This window comes from Psittacula echo (genome assembly GCF_963264785.1).
Source record: "Psittacula echo genome assembly, chromosome: 4".
NCBI classification, from domain to species: domain Eukaryota; kingdom Metazoa; phylum Chordata; class Aves; order Psittaciformes; family Psittacidae; genus Psittacula; species Psittacula echo.
This window is the reverse complement of record NC_137738.1, coordinates 83,657,803-83,676,574: the sequence shown is the minus strand read 5'-3', so window position 1 is coordinate 83,676,574 and position 18,772 is coordinate 83,657,803. Positions and strand designations below refer to the sequence as shown.

General features: G+C 41.2%; 1 protein-coding gene across 3 annotated transcripts in view; it reads right to left on the bottom strand.

Annotated features, from left to right (window-relative positions):
* Positions 1-1,311: 1,311 nt before the first annotated feature.
* Positions 1,312-18,772, bottom strand: part of ELOVL5 (ELOVL fatty acid elongase 5) — a 40,928-nt gene continuing 23,467 nt past the window's right edge. For all 3 annotated transcript variants that reach the window (XM_080616671.1, XM_080616672.1, XM_080616673.1), the window contains exons 3-8: positions 17,664-17,851; positions 9,177-9,254; positions 8,392-8,563; positions 6,758-6,882; positions 4,684-4,818; positions 1,312-3,220 (exon numbers count right to left, since the gene is read on the bottom strand). In XM_080616671.1, coding sequence (XP_080472797.1) covers positions 3,089-3,220; positions 4,684-4,818; positions 6,758-6,882; positions 8,392-8,563; positions 9,177-9,254; positions 17,664-17,851 — 830 coding nt within the window. In that variant the 3' untranslated portion in view covers positions 1,312-3,088. The remainder of the gene's footprint in view (positions 3,221-4,683; positions 4,819-6,757; positions 6,883-8,391; positions 8,564-9,176; positions 9,255-17,663; positions 17,852-18,772) is intronic.

Here is an 18,772-nt window from a genome sequence, read left to right as displayed (position 1 = left end):
TTTGGTGGGAACCTGGCATCCAGTCAGGGTCAACCCACCACAGTCCTATAGTATCTACATTATATATCCTTGAAACACAAGCCATACAGTTCTTTTTCCTCCTTCTCCACATCCCAACCTGACTTAAAACAAAACACAGTTTATTTTTTTATACTGGACCTTTGTTACTCATTTTCCCCTTTTCTGTTTGAGACTTATTTTTGCATTTCTGACTTAAAATATGTTTCTGCTACTGTCATGTCATGGAAGCCCCATGGGACTATAGCTTCCCCTGCTCCTCCAAATATGCTCTACCAAAATTGAGAAACATATAGATCTTGTCTTGTATATCCATCTATTTAAGTGGATTGAAAGCTGAAAATGGAATTCAAGTTTGCTTTTTAAACCAGTTCTTGCAACATCCTGATGATGACAACTAACCACCTTTGCTGGCTCAGTAATTCTTGGCAAGAAGGTGACAGTGACAATATAAATTAATCTTCTGTACCAACATGCAAGATCTCTAGCCATATTTTAACCACCTCCTGCACTGCTTCAAGTGCTTTTCTGAATGCATACATTTAACAACATATATTCCAGTCTCACACAAAACACACACACACATCTCTATGGACTTACACCTCAAGACAGCCACCACATATCAAAGGTAGAGGTAACCTCCAGAACAGGTTTGGGGCTTTGTGGGGTTTGTTGCCCCAGTTTTGGTGGCAGAAGTCCTATCAGAAGCTCCAGCACTTACTTAATACCTGCTTTGCAATAAGTAAAACAGACTGTCACAGAGATCTCCTGGATTTCTGGAATTGTTCTCTGCTTTTCCAGTGCCGAAGTGACCCCAGCCCCAGGGGTGGCTGGTATGTGCATGACACAGCACTTGGGATCTTCACAGTTTTATACAGTACAATGCGCTGATTTAACACTCAAATTGGAGAGGGCTCAGAAACGACTACTTAAGGGGAGATACAAGGAAATTGCAAAAATGCTCCCATTCTGGAAGGAGGTATTATTCCCATTTTACAGACAGGACATCTGAGGTAGAAACTTCCTGTGTGCCACATTAAGCTTTGCTTCTGGCACTCATCATTTCGGAGCTATTTGTGCTGCTCTGCATTCAGTGAGACAGTAATCACAGTGAGAGGTTTAATCCATCACATGGATAAGTATTTCTGCAGGCAGGCAAGGGAACAGCATTTAGTAACAGCCAAAGCTTCCTGTAAGGAATTTATTACCAAGTCTCTGGTACACTGAATTTCTCTGACACAGGATGGGGCGACGCATTAAATCTGTACAAACCCACCAGAATTCAGGCAGAGATCATCAAAAGTGTTTTAATGATTAAACCATTTCAAACATTAACAACGTAGGTATATTCAGATGAGCCAAGGGTTTATTTCTAGCACATTTAGACAGGCTATTTTGAACATTATAGCTGCTGTACTGAGCTATGTAAAGACTCTGCAAACCAGTACCTAGAAATGAAGACACACGCACAGGCTTTGATAATGTAAACATAACAGACACTGTGTCCTTCAAAACAAGGAATGAAACCCCACAAGGCTAGTAGGAGAACTTAGTAATTCCCTAAGAGATGTGCAAAATTTTTAAAAAAGATTAAAAAAAAAGAAAATTAAACATGTTAGAACTGGCATTTATATAAATATCAAAAACCAAGTAGTTAAACTTGAGCAATGACCAGCAGTACGTCTTGCACAATTCAATGTTTCAGAGCTTAATGAATAAAATATTCATAAGCAGAACTCCACCACGGCAGATACCAGAATACCAGCAACAGATATTGGCATTGCAACTGACTCCTCATATGTGCAAGACAAGATTTTACAAGGAGTAACTTTAACAAGCACTCAAACCAAATCCTCAGATAACAAGCCAAAACATTACCAGTGATATACACAACTCACATTACAGAAACAGACATTCCAGCACATTTCATTAACATTTAAAACCCAGACTGTTTAATTTTGCTTGTTTGGGAAAAAAACCCACCATATTTGTGTTAGGCACATTTTATAAATGAGCATATGCTACATGAAGAACAGTACAAACACCAACTTAAATACAAACAATTCCATCAGAAAAGCATCTTTCTGTCTTCGTTTTTAAATACACTTCTGGATATGTCACAGTCTCAAACAGTAGCTCCTAAAATGTGGATATGGCTATGGTAGTAACACTTGAAACTCTGCCAGCTTCCATATTAAAAACCACTCTTCATTTAGCATTTAAGAATTCTCAAAGGAAAAAAAGGAAGAAAAAAAGAGAAAAGAGAAGATGGGTCCACCCTGTGTACACTCTAAACCTTAGAGACAATATTGAAGTCTTACTGGACTGTGTGAGCGCCAATTAATTTTACACTAGTGACATTACTTGAAATAAAAAAATAAGATCTAATAAAAAGGTAGAATAACTTTTCCATCTGGTTGGTGACTGTTTAGTCAGTTAAAGCCAAATATACGAAACTCAATGAGCCATTTCCAATTTCACTGTATTGCGCAGGAGATACTTAACGTCATGTATCACACACAGAACAGTAAAATGATCAATGGATTCTTCTAAATGACTTTTTACTAAAAAGTCAGTCAACTGAAAAGTTGAAACATACCCTAATTTTTAAATCAGTGATAAGCTTTGGGCCCTGCTTTTTAATTTAAGGCATGTGTGTTTATCTACAGAAACCAGCATCGTACAAATTACTTCTACAATCACATGCATGATCTACAGTAAAAAAAATGGAGTTTTAGATTACAGTGTTTTCAAATTGTGAATTATAATTCAGCACCTATCATATTGACTAGTAAGGCAACAGCAGTGTTGAATACTATGATAATACTCCCTTCCACAGTCTACAGCGGGGTCAGTGACAGCCCAGAATTACTTTTAAACTTTAACCTACTTTTATGTTCTGCATACAGTTTCTAGGGTGTTTGCACTGGTTAAGTCCTACATAAATCAACACTATTCTAGGCAGGAATAGTTACAGTAGCTGTTAGAGTATTAGTGCACAACTCTTATTGTGCTTACAATCAGATGATTTTGTTGTTGGGGTTATCAAAATGGTTTTTCAGTTTGGTCTTCAATCCTTCCTTTGTTTCCTTTGTTTCACATTGTTCTCAAGGGAAGAAAAGCTGTTTGTGTACCCGTTCACAGCAGCTGTAGAGCCGTTCTGATACTCTTTCCTCCTCGAGGATGCCTTCTTGTTGTAAGTCTAGAATATACGGAAAGACACATGGTTTTGCTTAAATAAATAACTTTTTCCTCACAGTCACTCTAGAAACACAAAAGTAAACTTTCATCCATCATTATTGAAGACCTTGTGCTGGAGGTAGAGTCTAACAAGCTCTACCATTTTTTGTGTATGAGGCTATACTATGCCTTTCATTCATCACAGCAAGAGAATTAGCTCACTTGAAAACAAAAAGGCTTGGCAGGAAGATGGCAGCATTGGTAGTGTTATGTTAAGAGTAAATCAGAAACAAGGGAAATGATTTTACGAGCAGACTATGGCATAAGAATACTCAAAACAAGTGAGGAAGGAGATTTGATGTGCTGCAGGTGCCTACCTCAAACAAAGCCAGAACAGGAAGTGGATAAACAAGAACAGTGAGGGAAATTCAGAGGCAGAAATGTGAAAGGAATTTGCACTGACAACATGGGAAGCAAAAGCTAAGAGGATCAGGGGGGCTCAGGACACCAACAAAAAATACAGTGGAAAGAACATACATTAACTAATCTCAGCCAAAGGGGCTCAGCTGCCTGACAAGAGCATGTTTCCTGAAATGTGTGCGTGAAAGAAAGTTAAATGGTCAAATGTTAAAGTGTGAGTAAAACAGATGAAGAAAGTTAAATCATATTTGGAACATACTATTACGTTTAATTAGCAAGTTCACACGCAGCAAGTGATACGAACCACAGGACTGACTGAAGAAGTACAAGAAGATCAGATAGGGAAGCCTGCTGTTTCCCCCCCATGAGTCACTTTTACCAGACCCAAAATGCTCAAATCTCTCAAGAGACATTTAAAATATGTAACAGGGTTTGCCTGTTTGGGGGCAGGAGGTTGTGTTGGCTTGGTTTTCTGAAGATGGGTACATCTTTGCAGAGAGCATGAATATGAACTGCTCAGAACCCCAAATCCAAGTCTGGATCTGTTCGGACATGAAATCAATTTTGCACAAACAACTCAACCCCCTGATTTCCCATAAAGAAATACATACAAATGTCTGTAGAGGCGATCCAAGACCAGAATTACGCATGTTGGGAGTTTGGGAAGTTTCTCTGGATATAAAACAAGCATTTTCCCTTGTAAGAGCAGTAATGAACAATTCCTTTGGGTCTCTGACAGGTTTACAGGCTGCTGTTTTATTTCAGACTGGAAAGCTGCTTCCTACATAAAGCTCTTCCCTCTCCCTTATCTGCAGTTAAAACTGCTTTAGTAAAATACTTTTTTGTGCCACTCTGCTTAACGACATTACTGATTGTTCTGAATTACACATACAAAACATCAGAAGATTCAAAATTGGAGGGCAGACCAAGTAGAGTACCTTAAGAATGTACGCATGTTACTGGAAGATAGCAAAAGGCTATTTCAAGCACATCTTCCTGTAAGCAGCTTTCCAATGAGATAGAGCCAGCAGAATACTACAAACAGTCAATGAATATTACTTTTACCTGGATATAGAAATTTGTGAAGAGGATAATCAAAGAAATCATATAAGAAATCTGGAAATACAGCCACCCCTGAGGAAATGCACATGGCCAAACAACACCACAGCTGGTCTGGAAGATTGTCAGGACAAACTGAGTCTGGGGAGAAAAAAACAAAAACGAGAAATGGAGCACATTAATACAAGGAGGAAAAATGCCATGAGTGACCCACATCTTGTTAGTTATTTCCAAAACGACTCTAAAATATGTATTACTGTGTGTCTGACAAGTTTACCTTCTCTGTCTTACTAACAGTATAAATCTCAGTTAGCAGACATGCTGGTTGTGGTATTCTATTGTTTAAGTGGTTTTATTTGATTATTATTGTTCCATTTTAGAGCATTAGAGTAACTCCTGCAGAATTGATTTATAAATTTAATTTTTTAAATCAATTTAAATTTAAATTTATAATTTTTTTATTTATTAAATAAATATAAATTTAAATTTATAAATATAAAGGTAGCAAAGGCCACCTTCTTCCTAGTGAGACCTCACTGGGGTTTGACTCTCCCATCCTAACAGAGTAGATCTGCATCTCACTACTTCAGTTGCAAAAGATTTGGGGTCACTGGGTCTACACACAGATCCTCTTTCATGGACCAGAACTGCCTGGTATATGGTTCCGGTGGAAGGATCTTTGGAGTGAAGGCTGCATGGAAGCTGGGGAGGCAGGAGGAGAGGGGTGGTTTAACAATCTTCAATTATCTCTTCTGCAAAAACAGAGTTTGGTCTTAAGTGCTGTTGAGAGCATTAGGCAAAAATCATCCCTACATGAAGGCTACCAGATTAGGGAATGTTTATTTTAAAAGGGAAAGTATGCTGTGTTCTGCTCTGCTATTTTGCTGCCTTAACAGCTGTGCATGCAGAGCAGGCAGGGAAGTGACAGCAACTGTGACAATAGCCAGGGAGAGCAACTGAAGCACCCAGACACTTGGACTCTGTAGCACCCAAACAATCAGGATGAAGAACAGCACCTAAATCTGGAAGGAAAAGGACACAACAAAAACCCCAAACAAAAAACCAAACCACAAAGCAAGCTCCCCCCCAGGGCAATGATCCCCACTCCTGCAACACTCTGCCATCCTTTGGGAAGGAAGAGTGCTAAAAAAGTATAAATAAATAAAACTTGAGAATCAACACTCTGAACTGCTGGCAGCAAATGTTGTTAAACCCATTCACAGCTCTGACAGGGTGCTAAGGGGTAGGTGGGGGTGTTGTGTTTAACAAAAATGTCTATCTTTAGGCTTCAGTCTCCCCACCCTACAAAATGGGGAACAGAGAACACCCGTGCATGTTTTCTTGTGGTGTGCTGACATGTTACACACATTGAAACCTGGGTCTCATGCAGGATCACTACCACATGTGCCATATTGCTTAATTTCACTGCTCTTTTCACCTCTAGTACACAGCATTTGGGCTTCATCACTGTACACACAAGAAACAACACATATGGATACACGGAGCCCAACACAGAATTACAAGAGAAAAAAATCTGCCCATTTAAAGTGCACAGACCAGAAATATTGAACAGTTTTTAATAAACCATTTGCAACTGCATGCAAAAGTGAGGCAGAAAAGCCATTGTCCTGCAGGACTAGAATGAAGGGTCTTGTTAGCTGTGGACTGTGTTGCACTCAGCTTCTGGTCTGTCATCTCAACATCAGCCTGAGCAACCAAGCAGAGAAGAGCACCGCAAGCTCAAGCAGGCTTGGAAGAAAAGCTTTTCCCGCCTTCTTGGCTAGCGAGTCCCACAGACCCAGCACTGTGACTCCCAAATACATCTAGCCATACAACATAGGGAGCTGGAGAAAGGTCCCACTGATCTCAGCACTGACTCGTGTATACCCTCAGTCCCAGCTCCCCATTGTCCTGAAAACAGAGCAAACAGAGGTGCAGAAAGCTGGATTTCAAAGGCACTTAAAGATGTAGAAGGCCTTCGTTCTTCCTTCTTCTACACCCTGCCAGAATTTTCTAACTCAGTAAAGACAAGAGGATTTCATCATGAATACAAAGACCCGCTGAAGAGAGAATCACTCACCAGCTGCCCCTGAGTGATGTACTTCTTCCACCACAGATAAGGACGCATTGCTGGAACAGCAGACAATCCATAGTAGGAGTACATGAGGACATGGATAAAGCTATTCAGTGTGGCACCAAAGTAAGCTAAAGAACGAAAAAGGAAAAAGAAAGTGCATGGCTTTATGAGGAATAGGCTGTTTTATGGAAGCTACAAAAATAACCAGTTCAAAATGTTACTATTTAAAACATTATTTATTTTAAAAGGAACACCAGTTTTAGTTCTGCTCACCCAAGACAGCGGCTGAGCTGCTTTTGCAGCTGTGTGCTTTATACCAGCCTTCTGGTTTTGTTTCCTCAAATTATTCTTTTTCACATCTACATGATGGCTTCTCAAGAGAACTGAACAGGCCCAACAATCAATACCTTCACTCATCGACTTTTAGGCTTATTTCACTTCATTCCAGGCAGGAGCCCATTTTGTCATTTATAACCAAAGCAACAGATAGGTTCAGAAACTGCAAGTTAGCCATTTTATTTGTCCTTCTTTATAGTACCATTATAGTATTATATATTATATATATATATTATAGTATCCATTAAAGGAACTTTTAGCTTAACACCATACTGCATAGAACTGTGATGACAAAGCAAAACATAAAGCTTGGAAAGGAAGGATTAAAACCCATCACTAGAAATGGCACAGAAGTATTTTCAAGACCACACAAGCACAAGATGGACTTTAAGTATCTGCACTTTTGACTGTTGTGTAAACAGGGTTTGACCGCCCTGGAGGAGAATGCGGTTCCAGAAGCACACTTTCTGTAAGTTCAGCATTACTCACTGCTGACAACACGAAACAAATATGAGTTTCTATGTTGTCTGGCTCAGAAAGCAGACTCTTGAGCAACCCAGCCTCTTGGTCTGCACTGTCCATAGTTCGCATCCACTGGACTTGAAAAGGTTTCCCTTGGTAATCCTAATGGGTTCAACAAAGCCAGTATCTATAAGCTGCACATCTCAACCACAACTAAGCTACACTAAATGCAGTTAGGAAACTAAATGCTAGCTAAAAGCAATGAAATCAAAGCAAGACTGCCCAGAGGGTAGCAGGATTTAGACAAGAGAGACATAGAAATCTTCCACTTAAGATGCATTTGGTCATATTCATTAGTGCTCAGGAGACAAGATTTTATTGAAATCATTTGTTATGGCTAGTGGTATAATGAGATTAAATCAAGAAAGTAGTATCTCAAGTGAACTTGACAGATACAAGGGCAAGAGTCACCATTAGCCATCTTGCAGCTGAAACAGGTTTCTGGTTCTGACTTGGAAAAGAGTATTGTTTCATTAGAGAGTCTGTGACTACCAGAAAAAAGAGAAGCAAGGTTAACAGGTTTCAGTCCTGGTCTGCTGCAGCTGATCAATGTCACACTGCCATACAAATCCTGCAGACTACACAGGCATGCCTTTTCTAGAGGCTCTGCAGGCAACTTAATTCTTGCAACTGCCTGCAATAGTTGCAATTCAGCAAAGCAGCTTAATATGGGACAGAACAAATCCTGCAGCTGGAGGTACCAGAGGTGTTTGGTTTAACCAAAAGAAATCCAACAAGGCCCCTGTTGCAGATGTTCCCCACTATAACCCAGTACTTACAGTGACCACAAGGCACCCAGTTCATAACAAACCACCAAATGTTCAGCATCGTTGCATGGTGGTAGACGTGCAGAACAGTGATCTGATGATTATTTTTCCGCAAAATGAAAAAGAAGGTATCCATGAACTCAATGAGTTTGGAGAAATAGTACCACCAGAGGACACGTATGATCTAGAAAGGAGAAAAGAAGTTTTAGAAGCACTGCACATTGTGGGGGCTTTCAACCCTTTTGTTATCCAAGTCATTAAAATCCAGATTCTGTCTGGCACTACTTGGACTGAAGGCACTGCTGAGATCTTCCATAATGCTTCTGCCTCAGCTCTCTCTGTAGGAGATCTGGGTACAAGGCCATAGCCACAGCTGAAAACAGGATGACAGACTGTTTTATGAGGCTGTTGCTGAGCATCTGGGGTGTCCTTGAAGAAACAAGTCAATAGTTAACCAGAGTGGATCTCACACTGTTCTCTAAAGGGCAGGTCTGAACAGTGACCGGAAGAAATCATCACATCTCAGAAAGAGAAGGGGAGTCACAACGCACAGTGGTTGAATACAGTCCTTGTTTTTTGACCTGGGAACACTTGAAAATTACTCACCAAAATACCAACCATGAATATATTGTAGATTAACTATTATGTTTGACAATGCATTGTCCTTTGTATTGTAAAAGGAGGAAAAAAACCATACAGTTTCAACAGAATCCACATAATCAATACCGTTCTCCTCTCCACTTAAGCACAAGTGGACAATTTGAAACGTTATTAACTGTAAGTCTCAATTACATTACCTTCATATCAGCTTCCCCTCCACTGTGAGTATCCTGACAGAAGAAATTGTATCCTCCTTCCCATACTCCTGTCACCAGCTGTGAAGATCAAAGAACAAAGTGTTATCTGGGGAGAAGGCTGCACCCTGCAGCACATGTAAACCTCCACAGCATCTCTGCCAAGACATCTGATTGTCAAGGGATTCATGGGCACTTGAGTGTGGCATTACATTGAATTCAAGCTCCAAGCAGTGATCGAATCATAGGGGAGGGTGAATTAACAAATTCTTCCAGTTGGGGTATACCAGAATAAAAACAGGAGGTAGCATCTTATTTCCACTTATCCCACATAGTGTGTGTTTTGCACAGTCATATTCCAGACAGATTCTCAAGAAATATCTTTTCTTCTTGGCTGATGACCTCATTGTTGGAGAAAGTGAATGGCCAGGGTAAACTAAATATGTTTTTATTCTGATTATTCAATTTTTGGAAATAAAAAGTTACATTTTTAAGGAAGTTTTATATGCAGAGATCTGACTACAATTTTTTTCAGCCATGTAACAGAGCAAATCTTCAGCTTTGCTACCTGTAACAGCTAAAAAGTGATGTATCACCATACTGCGATTCTTCCAGATCTTAAATAATTCACTCATCCCGAGTACATTACATCCTTCCCAGTACAAGTGACTTCCTTTGCAGGATATGCCATTGCCTGCCTGACTTTCTGGCATAACAAATAACACCTCAGACCAGCTATTAGTCATGAGAGGATGATGGGGAGCCGAGGGGCTGGCTGAAACCCCCACAGAACCAGGAGGGAAGCTGGACGTCTGCATCCCACCCTTTCACAGGTGGGAGACATATGGACAGGTTGAGGTGGGTTGGGAGGAGATGCAAGGACTCCCAACCTCAATATCACAACAGAAGGATCACTGGATGTTGTGTATAAAGATGTTTTTCCTTGTGGGAATAGCATGAGGAGAGCAGTAACAAATTTAGATGATTCCCAAGTGAAAAGTATTCTAAAGGCAGAGACAGATATCCTGCACAAGCAAGTTGTCCATTTTTGGCCTTATCTAAGCTTGTGCAGAATAAAAATAAAAGCTTCGCAAGGCTACAGTGGAAAACTCTTTGTACCATAAGTCATTTAAATGATCGCTTGATTAAAGGACTACAATAACTGGCACGATTAAACGCTGCTCAAAACTGTGAATGAGAAGCTAATTCTAAAAGGTACAATAAAGATGATCACTTCAATGATCTACCTTTTCCTGATGTTATTTCTTTCATGCTTCGTTTTCTCCCTGAATTAGCTTTTAAAATACCCAGTCAGCTTAGGTCACTATTTTTTGACCTTCTAAGATAGAATTATTGCCACTATTTAGGAAGGGGAAAAAAAAAAAAGACATCTAGTTATATCATAACATATACACCTGGAATTACCTCATGCATTAGAAATAAGTCAATATCACCCTGCCACAGTGAGGGCAGGGCAGCAGCATATATCAGTGGCTGACTCAAGCAATTTCTCTATCCAAGCAGAAAGGGCATGCAGCCATGGGGGGGTACTTGTCTCCTGGCTGTAGAGCAGGCAGGGCTGTGCAAAGCACACTGGTTTGAAAGCAGTACCCTACTAGTGGACCAGCTACATCCTGGAGCAAGCCCTGCACCAAGCTGCTCTCAGGGCACTGAGGTAAAGCCTGCACAGCTCTGCGAGTGCCCCCCTGTACCACAGACAGAAGACCACATTGTGCTGTGATCGTGTTGTTAAGAGCTTCCAGATGTTTTCATACAGTTCTCTTAGCTCAAGGAAGAGTTAGGATAGAACGTTTATATCGCAATTAATCCAAATAGCATCCATCACTAACACTGCAGTCCATAAACCTTTCCCAAGTAACGGCTAGAGTAGTGAAACACAAAGAGCTTTCCCTGAAAGCAATGTAGATTCACTACATAAAGCATAACACAACCAAAGGTCGACAGCAAAGGTCTGGATGGATCCTACCTCTCTGAAGGGCAAAGATATCAGTGCAGCAATAGGTAGCTTCAGCTAAACCCAAATACTCCTTTGTTTCCAGAAGCACATATAATAATATGCTACAAGCTGTAATATTATCACAGCCATAGGGGTTTAAATGATAGAAGCAAAGCAACCTTTGTAGGAAATGGTAACATCTTTTAACATCATATAAATTGTATAGTTACAAAAATAATTTAATCCCTCCCTTTCTAGAAGGAACTAAATGGTGAAAAGCTGCTACTGCTATCCATGAACTGCTGCTGCTGCCTACAACCTTGCTTGGTGTAACATGCAACACATCGATAATCCTTTTCCAGAGTGACCCAGCTGCTCCTTTCCCTGACACCACTATTTCTTGCACCCACAATACTTCAGCACATGCTGGAAGGCTTCAGAAAACAAAGCAGTTGGCCACGAACAGTTCCCAAATGGCTCTGTTATGCACAAGGCTGGTCATACAGCACCAGGGAGCTGCTTATGTGCACCCAGAAAGCAACAGATGGAGGTGTCATAAATTGCAAGTTTGTGCATTTAAGTAAGTCATTGTTCATGCTTAATGTGGTCTGCCCCAGGACAACCAGAGTTTCTTACTTCTCCTTACAGCTTCTGTATAGCAGGTCTCAACTTGTCCAGCAACAGGCTCAGCAACTCCTTGGCCACCCCAAGCTTGAGACAACCTTTCCCTCCCCACTGTCCCTAGGAATCCTTCATCTCCAGCTTGGCAGGAGCCCAGGCTTGCTTAACGGCATTGCTGATGCACAACCACAGGCATATCTTCTCTTGAGAAGTTAACCTGTCCAGAAAAGGCTGACTGTAATCACTCCCATCAGAGTATGTGATTTTCAAACTACCCAAAAAGAGACAGCTCCTTTGTAAGTCAATTAAAATGGTGCTCAAAGTCATTGTTAAGTTCCTTGGCTCTGGGGAAAGCCCTGCAGCTCAAAGTCGCTTTTGTGGTCAAACACCTTGTACTGCCTTCCCCTGCATTTAGTTTGTCTTTTATATTGCTCTCATTTTGTAATTCTGTTGCCAAATGCTTTAAAATGCTGTGGCATGTGCGGTTCTTATCAGCTCCGGCACCAAAATAAACCAGCACGCTAACACCAGTCTCACTGGGCTGTGGGAGAGGTGTTACTGGGGAGAATTTTGTTTTCTTGTGATAAAACCAAAGCCTGAGACACACTGGAGAGGGGCAGATAAGGGACACAGCACAGCATCACGCTGTGATGAGTTTACAAGCTTCAAAACAGGGCTAGATTAGAATGAAAAGAAACAGAACTTCACATCTCTGATCAAAGAAGGCAAATGCCTGCAGAGATAAGAAACTTTATCTTTACATGAACACAGTCATCTCAGGAGAGAGATAAAGGCTTTGGGACCTGTAGAGAAAGAAAGGGGAGAGGAAAGAACAGCCTTGGCAGTGAGCTGTCACCTGTGGCTCTCATGCCACGGCAGCTCTTCACCGACTCCCTTCCTTCCTAAGCAGGGTACACCCCTTAGGATGCTTTTCCTACAGCATGAACACCACTTCCCTCATTAGGAAAACCTTAGACTTTCCTCAGGCAGATTCAGGAGGGAATTAATTTTTCAGATGAAGGAAAAGGATAGTAAAGAGATCACACAAAGCGAGCCTTCATCACTGAGCAGCTCTCTCGAACGTTAAGTGCACACGGTCCACATCAACTGGCTAAAGTATAAATAAAAAATATCCTCAAAATAAAATAGTTCTGCATTCCATAAAACTGGGTACGTGGCATCTCCCTGCTTTGCCAAATTACCCAGCTGAGACTCAGGTAGAGAGGCATGCGCCCTACTCGCTACAAGACAACTTGACTCGTGATGCTGGTGCAGAGCAGTGACATAGGCGGAAGCACTGCTGCCTCTGCTGCTGCAACTGCTCCTGCAGCTCTTTCCGATACAGCTGTGACAGCCAGCGGGAGATTAACCTGCATCCTATAATAGTTTGCTAAGCCACTGGCCATCATATTTGAAAAATCATGGCAGTCAGGTGAAGTTCCTGATGACTGGAAAAAGGGAAATATAACCCCCATTTTCAAGAAGGGGAAAATGGATGACCCGGGGAATTACAGACCAGTCAGTCTCACCTCTGTGCCTGGCAAACTCTTGGAGCAGATTCTCCTGGAAGGCATGCTAAGGCACATGAAAAACAAGGAGGTGCTTGGTGGCAGCCAGCATGGCTTCACTAAGGGGAAATCCTGCCTGACCAATTTGGTGGCCTTCTATGATGGGGCTATGGAACTGATGGACAGGGGCAGAGCAGTTGACATCATCTATCTGGACTTGTGCAAAGCCTTTGACACTGTCCCACACAACATCCTTGTCTCTAAATTGGAGAGACATCAATTTGATGGGTGGATAAGGAACTGGCTGGATGGCTGCACGCAAAGAGTTGTGGTCAATGGCTCGATGTCTGGCTGGCAACCAGTAACGAGTGGTGTCCCTCAGGGATCGGTGTTGGGACCGGTCTTGTTCAGCATCTTTGTTGGTGACATGGACAGTGGGATTGAGTGCACCCTCAGCAAGTTTGCCGATGACACCAAGCTGTGTGGTTCGGTTGATACGCCGGAGGGAAGGGATGCCATCCAGAGGGACCTCGACAAGCTTGTGAGGTGGGCTGATGTCAACCTTATGAAGTTTAACCATGGCAAGCTCAAGGTCCTACACCTGGGTCGGAGCAATCCCAGGCACGGCTACAGGTTGGGCAGAGAAGAGATTCAGAGCAGCCCTGCAGAGAAGGACTTGGGGGTGTTGGTCGATGAAGCTGGCTCATGTTCATTTTCTCAGTGTGCGCTCGCAGCCCAGAAAGCCAACTGTATCCTGGGCTGCATCAAGAGGAGCGTGACCAGCAGGTCGAAGGAGGTGATCCTGCCCCTCTACTCTGCTCTCCTGAGACCTCACTTGGAGTATTGTGTGCAGTTCTGGTGTCCTCAACATAAAAAGGACATGGAACTTTTGAGACAAGTCCAGAGGAGGGCCACGAGGATGATCAGGGGACTGGAGCACCTCCCGTACGAAGACAGGCTGAGAAAGTTGGGGCTGTTCAGCCTGGAGAAGAGAAGGCTGCATGGAGACCTCAGAGCAGCCTTCCAGTATCTGAAGGGGGCCTACAAGGATGCTGGGGAGGGACTATTCATTAGGGACTGTAGTGACAGGACAAGGGGTAACGGGTTCAAACTTAAACAGGGGAAGTTTAGATTGGATATAAGGAAGAAATTCTTTACTGAGAGGGTGGTGAGGCACTGGAATGGGTTGCCCAAGGAGGTTGTGAATGCTCCATCCCTGGTGGTGTTCAAGGCCAGGCTGGATGAGGCCTTGGGTGACATGGTTTAGTGCGGGGTTGGACACCCCATGGCAGGGGGGTTGGAACTAGATGATCTCAAGGTCCTTTCCAACCCTAACTATTCTATGATTCTATGATTCTCACCATGCAGGAGGCCACCCCTTGCAGTCCTTGCTACAGACAGGAGTGTTATTTCCCTGCAAAGTCCAAGCACTGTAGATTTATACAGAACAAAATGTTGTTATTTGACACATGATGATGAGCATCCTCTCTTCCTGAAGCATGGGAGTGACAGGTCTGCCTGGAGGAACCTCTCCTGCTCTCCAAGGCCTGCCTTTCCTTTTATATTGTCTGGAACAAGCACAGTCCACTACTCTGTTCTGCTAGCACCAGAACACAGCCCAGTTAGTAAATGCACAAACAAATAATTTACAGCAAGTACCGACCGAAACTATCTTAGGAATTCCACATGAGACATATGATTTCTAGTGATTTTAAAATAGTATGTTATATTAGTAAATCAAATGGTGCAAATATACAATAACTAGAATTATACAAATCCTACAATGCAAATTTCCTCCCTCCCTCCCCCTCCATAATTGCTCACAAACATTCAGATGTAAAGGCCAGAAAACCAAGCAGGTCATTCTTCTCATTCTAGTTTGGAGGACGCCTCACTTTAACATTTTGTTTTGGTCATAAAATACTTAAACTGAGCTGTGATGCTATGAATCATGACCAGAACCACCACAGCTGTAACTCAGGAAAAACTCCAAAGCAGGTTTTCAGGTTTAACGTATACAAGCCATTAAAACAGCTTATTTTCAGATAGGCTACTAACCAAGTTCGTAAGTGGTGATGTTTAATGACTTTTCCTCAGTGTAGGATCGAAAAGAGTTTAATCCAGCTGAAACTCAAAGTGACAACGAGGAAGAGAACAGCGAGTTAAATCTATTTTTTGAATGCTGCTCTTCACCATTTTATCTTAAGAGTGAGTACACGTACTATAAAGTGCTGCTGATGCATGGCTACCCCTTCAAAGCCAAATTCCACGACTTACGTGATCGGAGTGCGGGTATAACCTCTCTGCACAGACACAGGTAACTGTGGAGACACTACAGCTAGAGAACATACCTGGAGATGCAGGAACCCAAATTTTTCCCCTATCACCTGGCCCTCCAGCTCTCTCGCTGCAAACATCAAGCAGCACGGTGTTATGTCAGCACAGCTCTCTGCTTGGCACCATTTTTATGGGTCAGTTCCTTGCTGCAGAGCATTGCTCGCCCTCATGTCTAGCTTGTATGTGCTGTCAAACACATTTTGTTGCAAATACCATGGGCTTAATAACCTTCATAATGCTGTGGCTTTGTGTATTCCCATTATAAGAGAGACGGTTTATTTACAATACTGATCAACACTTCCACATAGATAACATTACATTAAGAGGGATATTCCCTTTGATGTAATGTGTTTTACTCTATAGGAAGGAGAAGCCTTAATGTTCATTGTATTTTAGTCTCATTCCTTCACAAAATAAAAGCTATTCAGCAGGTTACAAGTATGAGGACTTCTTCAGCATACAATACCCTTCTTGGTAACCAGTTGATTGTTAGCAATAAAAAGGCATTTATAAGATCAACAGTTCAGATCTTTTCTATTGCTTAAATTTATCAGCAGGTTTTGTAACATGGCAGAATGTTACAGTAATTTTCATTTGGAAACGATGAGTATTATACCAGGTATTCAAGGGAAGAAGACTGGCAACCTGAGAGTTTTAGCCACACTTAGTACAACTGAAGACTGCACTTGTAAACCCTCAATAACATAATTGGAGGTTAAACCAACAGATTATATAATTGTAAATAATATCTCCATAAAATAGTGCACATGTTGTGCATGAAGTCCTCAGCAACACTACTTTTAAACAAATTAAACAGATCTACACACAAATTTTTCTAGATTATAACATACTGACAGGGCAGTTAGAAATGTAAGCACATCAAGAACACAATTCGTAAGCACATCAAGAACACAATTCGTAAGCACATCAAGAACACAATTCTTCCAAGTACCTACTGAATCCAAAACTCCTGTCCTCCCAAGAATTGAATATCAAAGTTCTTAATAAACCAACTCAGTAATTTTTGACTAAACAATTCACAAGAGAATTAAATTTAAACTTAAATCACTTGTAATCTAAGCAGTCACCTTGTAAAACACTACATCATTAACTACAAACATAAAGGAGAATTACAGCTTGCTTATGCTTCTAAGCAAATGCCAAAAAATAATGAAACACTCACAGCTTTAACTCTAGCTTGTAATTACATGTTGAAAGTGAAATCTCCCCTTACAGAAAGGAGAGACATTTTTGGTTAAAAGCAAGCCAGAGTATTCTGTACATTAACGTCACATACTCAGTCCCTTTCTGACCACATTCTTATTTTCATTGCCATAGTTCTTCATTTTCACTTTAATAAAAACCATACAATTCTGAGCAAAATCAACTAAAGTGCTCTATGAGAAGTGCAAAACTTCATACTGTCTAAATCTTTGTTTTGTTAAGAAAGAAAATAAGTCCACAGAAGTCCAATTCAGTTCGAAATATATTTGCATGTTCAGACTTTAACTTTCAAGAAAAAGAGATGAATCACAATGGCGTTGATGCAATTGTTTCAGCAAAACTAAGAGGACACAAAAGAAGCTATTGCAAGCCTACAGAAACAGATGTGAGGAGCGCGTGCATAATTAAACACATTTAAATAAAACATGTTTTGCACTTCAAATCAAGCTGTACTTTTGCTATGAAGTACTTTGCATAATCCACCAGCACAATCATATTGAGCACGACTTCTAGGCAAGGAGGAGTTATTGAAGGAGTAGCCAGGTTCAAGCTGAGAGATCAGCGATGCCTTTACTTGTACACTGAGCGAGAGAAGTGCATTTAAAACACTGCTAATCAAGGTCAGCACCGATATTTAAGCCAAGGTTTCATACCATCCTTAGGGGTAGTATTAAAACTATGGCTTTCTCCCCTTAGAAGTGCCATTGAAGAACAGTTGCAACACTTCTGCAGATGTTTCCTCAGGTTTAGAAAGACTGTCCTCAGACGTTAATTTTCAACATAAACAAATATAAATAAAACAGATACTTCCAAATAACCCTGACCCAGCCCATTTTTTCCTACCTCATAAAACATATATAGAGACAGCAGCGTAAGTCCAAGGTTGTAGACCACTAGAATACCCCTGCACGAGAAGGGTTGCTTATTCCGCATGTACTTTGGTCCTAGCCATACGATTAGTAAGTACAAGACTGAGAAGATGAAGGTAGGTGTATAGTTCTCCAGAAGAAGCCATCCTTTTACTCTGGGGTCTGAAACAAACAAAATCATATGAACACTTAGATTTTGTAAGGGGAAGAGTTCAATGCACCGAGAAGAAGCTGTATCCAAAATGCTTCTAGAAGGAAAGCCTTTTAAGGGCCACATTGCTAACGACAGCAAACTGTCACAAACAAGATTTTAGTTATACAGTTGTTAAAGCAGAAAGAATTCTCTTCTTAAAGCAAAAATATTCTTAAATTATTACTGCTATTCCTTTTAAATATTTATTACCATTCATAATTGTCATCCATCTTGAATACCACAGATAGGCTTAAATTGTAAAGAAAAGCTTCAATGATCCTCTCCCCCTTATTCTCTCAAATCAACTTCTCCCAACAGTATACACCTCATTTTCCTCACAGAGCCAGCAAAGCTGACTGTGCAGCAGATACCTTTGTGTTTATCAGTGGATGATCCTGATAATTATTTCCTAATCAATACTAATACAATTAGACTTACGTATGTGCTACTCAAAAGGATTAAGTTTTGAAGTCCTTGTATGATCAATGAAACAGAGCAGTCAGTCTGGTCTGACAAACTAGTCTGTTTGGCAGTGTGTCGACTGCTCAGGAAAAGCACATAAACCACCCCAAACGAGAGGGTTTCAGGGGAACATCAGGGACAAGTGCATGATCCTCTTCAACCACAACTGTGTTGTCCACACCGAGCAACAGCACAGTATTTCACTCCTCATGACTCACTAAAGTCGGCCCAAAGGACTGAAACCAAGTTTACCAAATCATAATTGAACAATTCAAATATTGCTGGCATTCACAGCCCTGACTTAATTTTAAAGGAGTCATATGTGGATCCTGAATATAAGAAATGAGGCCTTAAATGTAGGTTGGGAAGTAGTTAAGAAAGCTGGGGAATTGTTTGGATTTGCCACCTTTATGGTTCATTATTTTTAA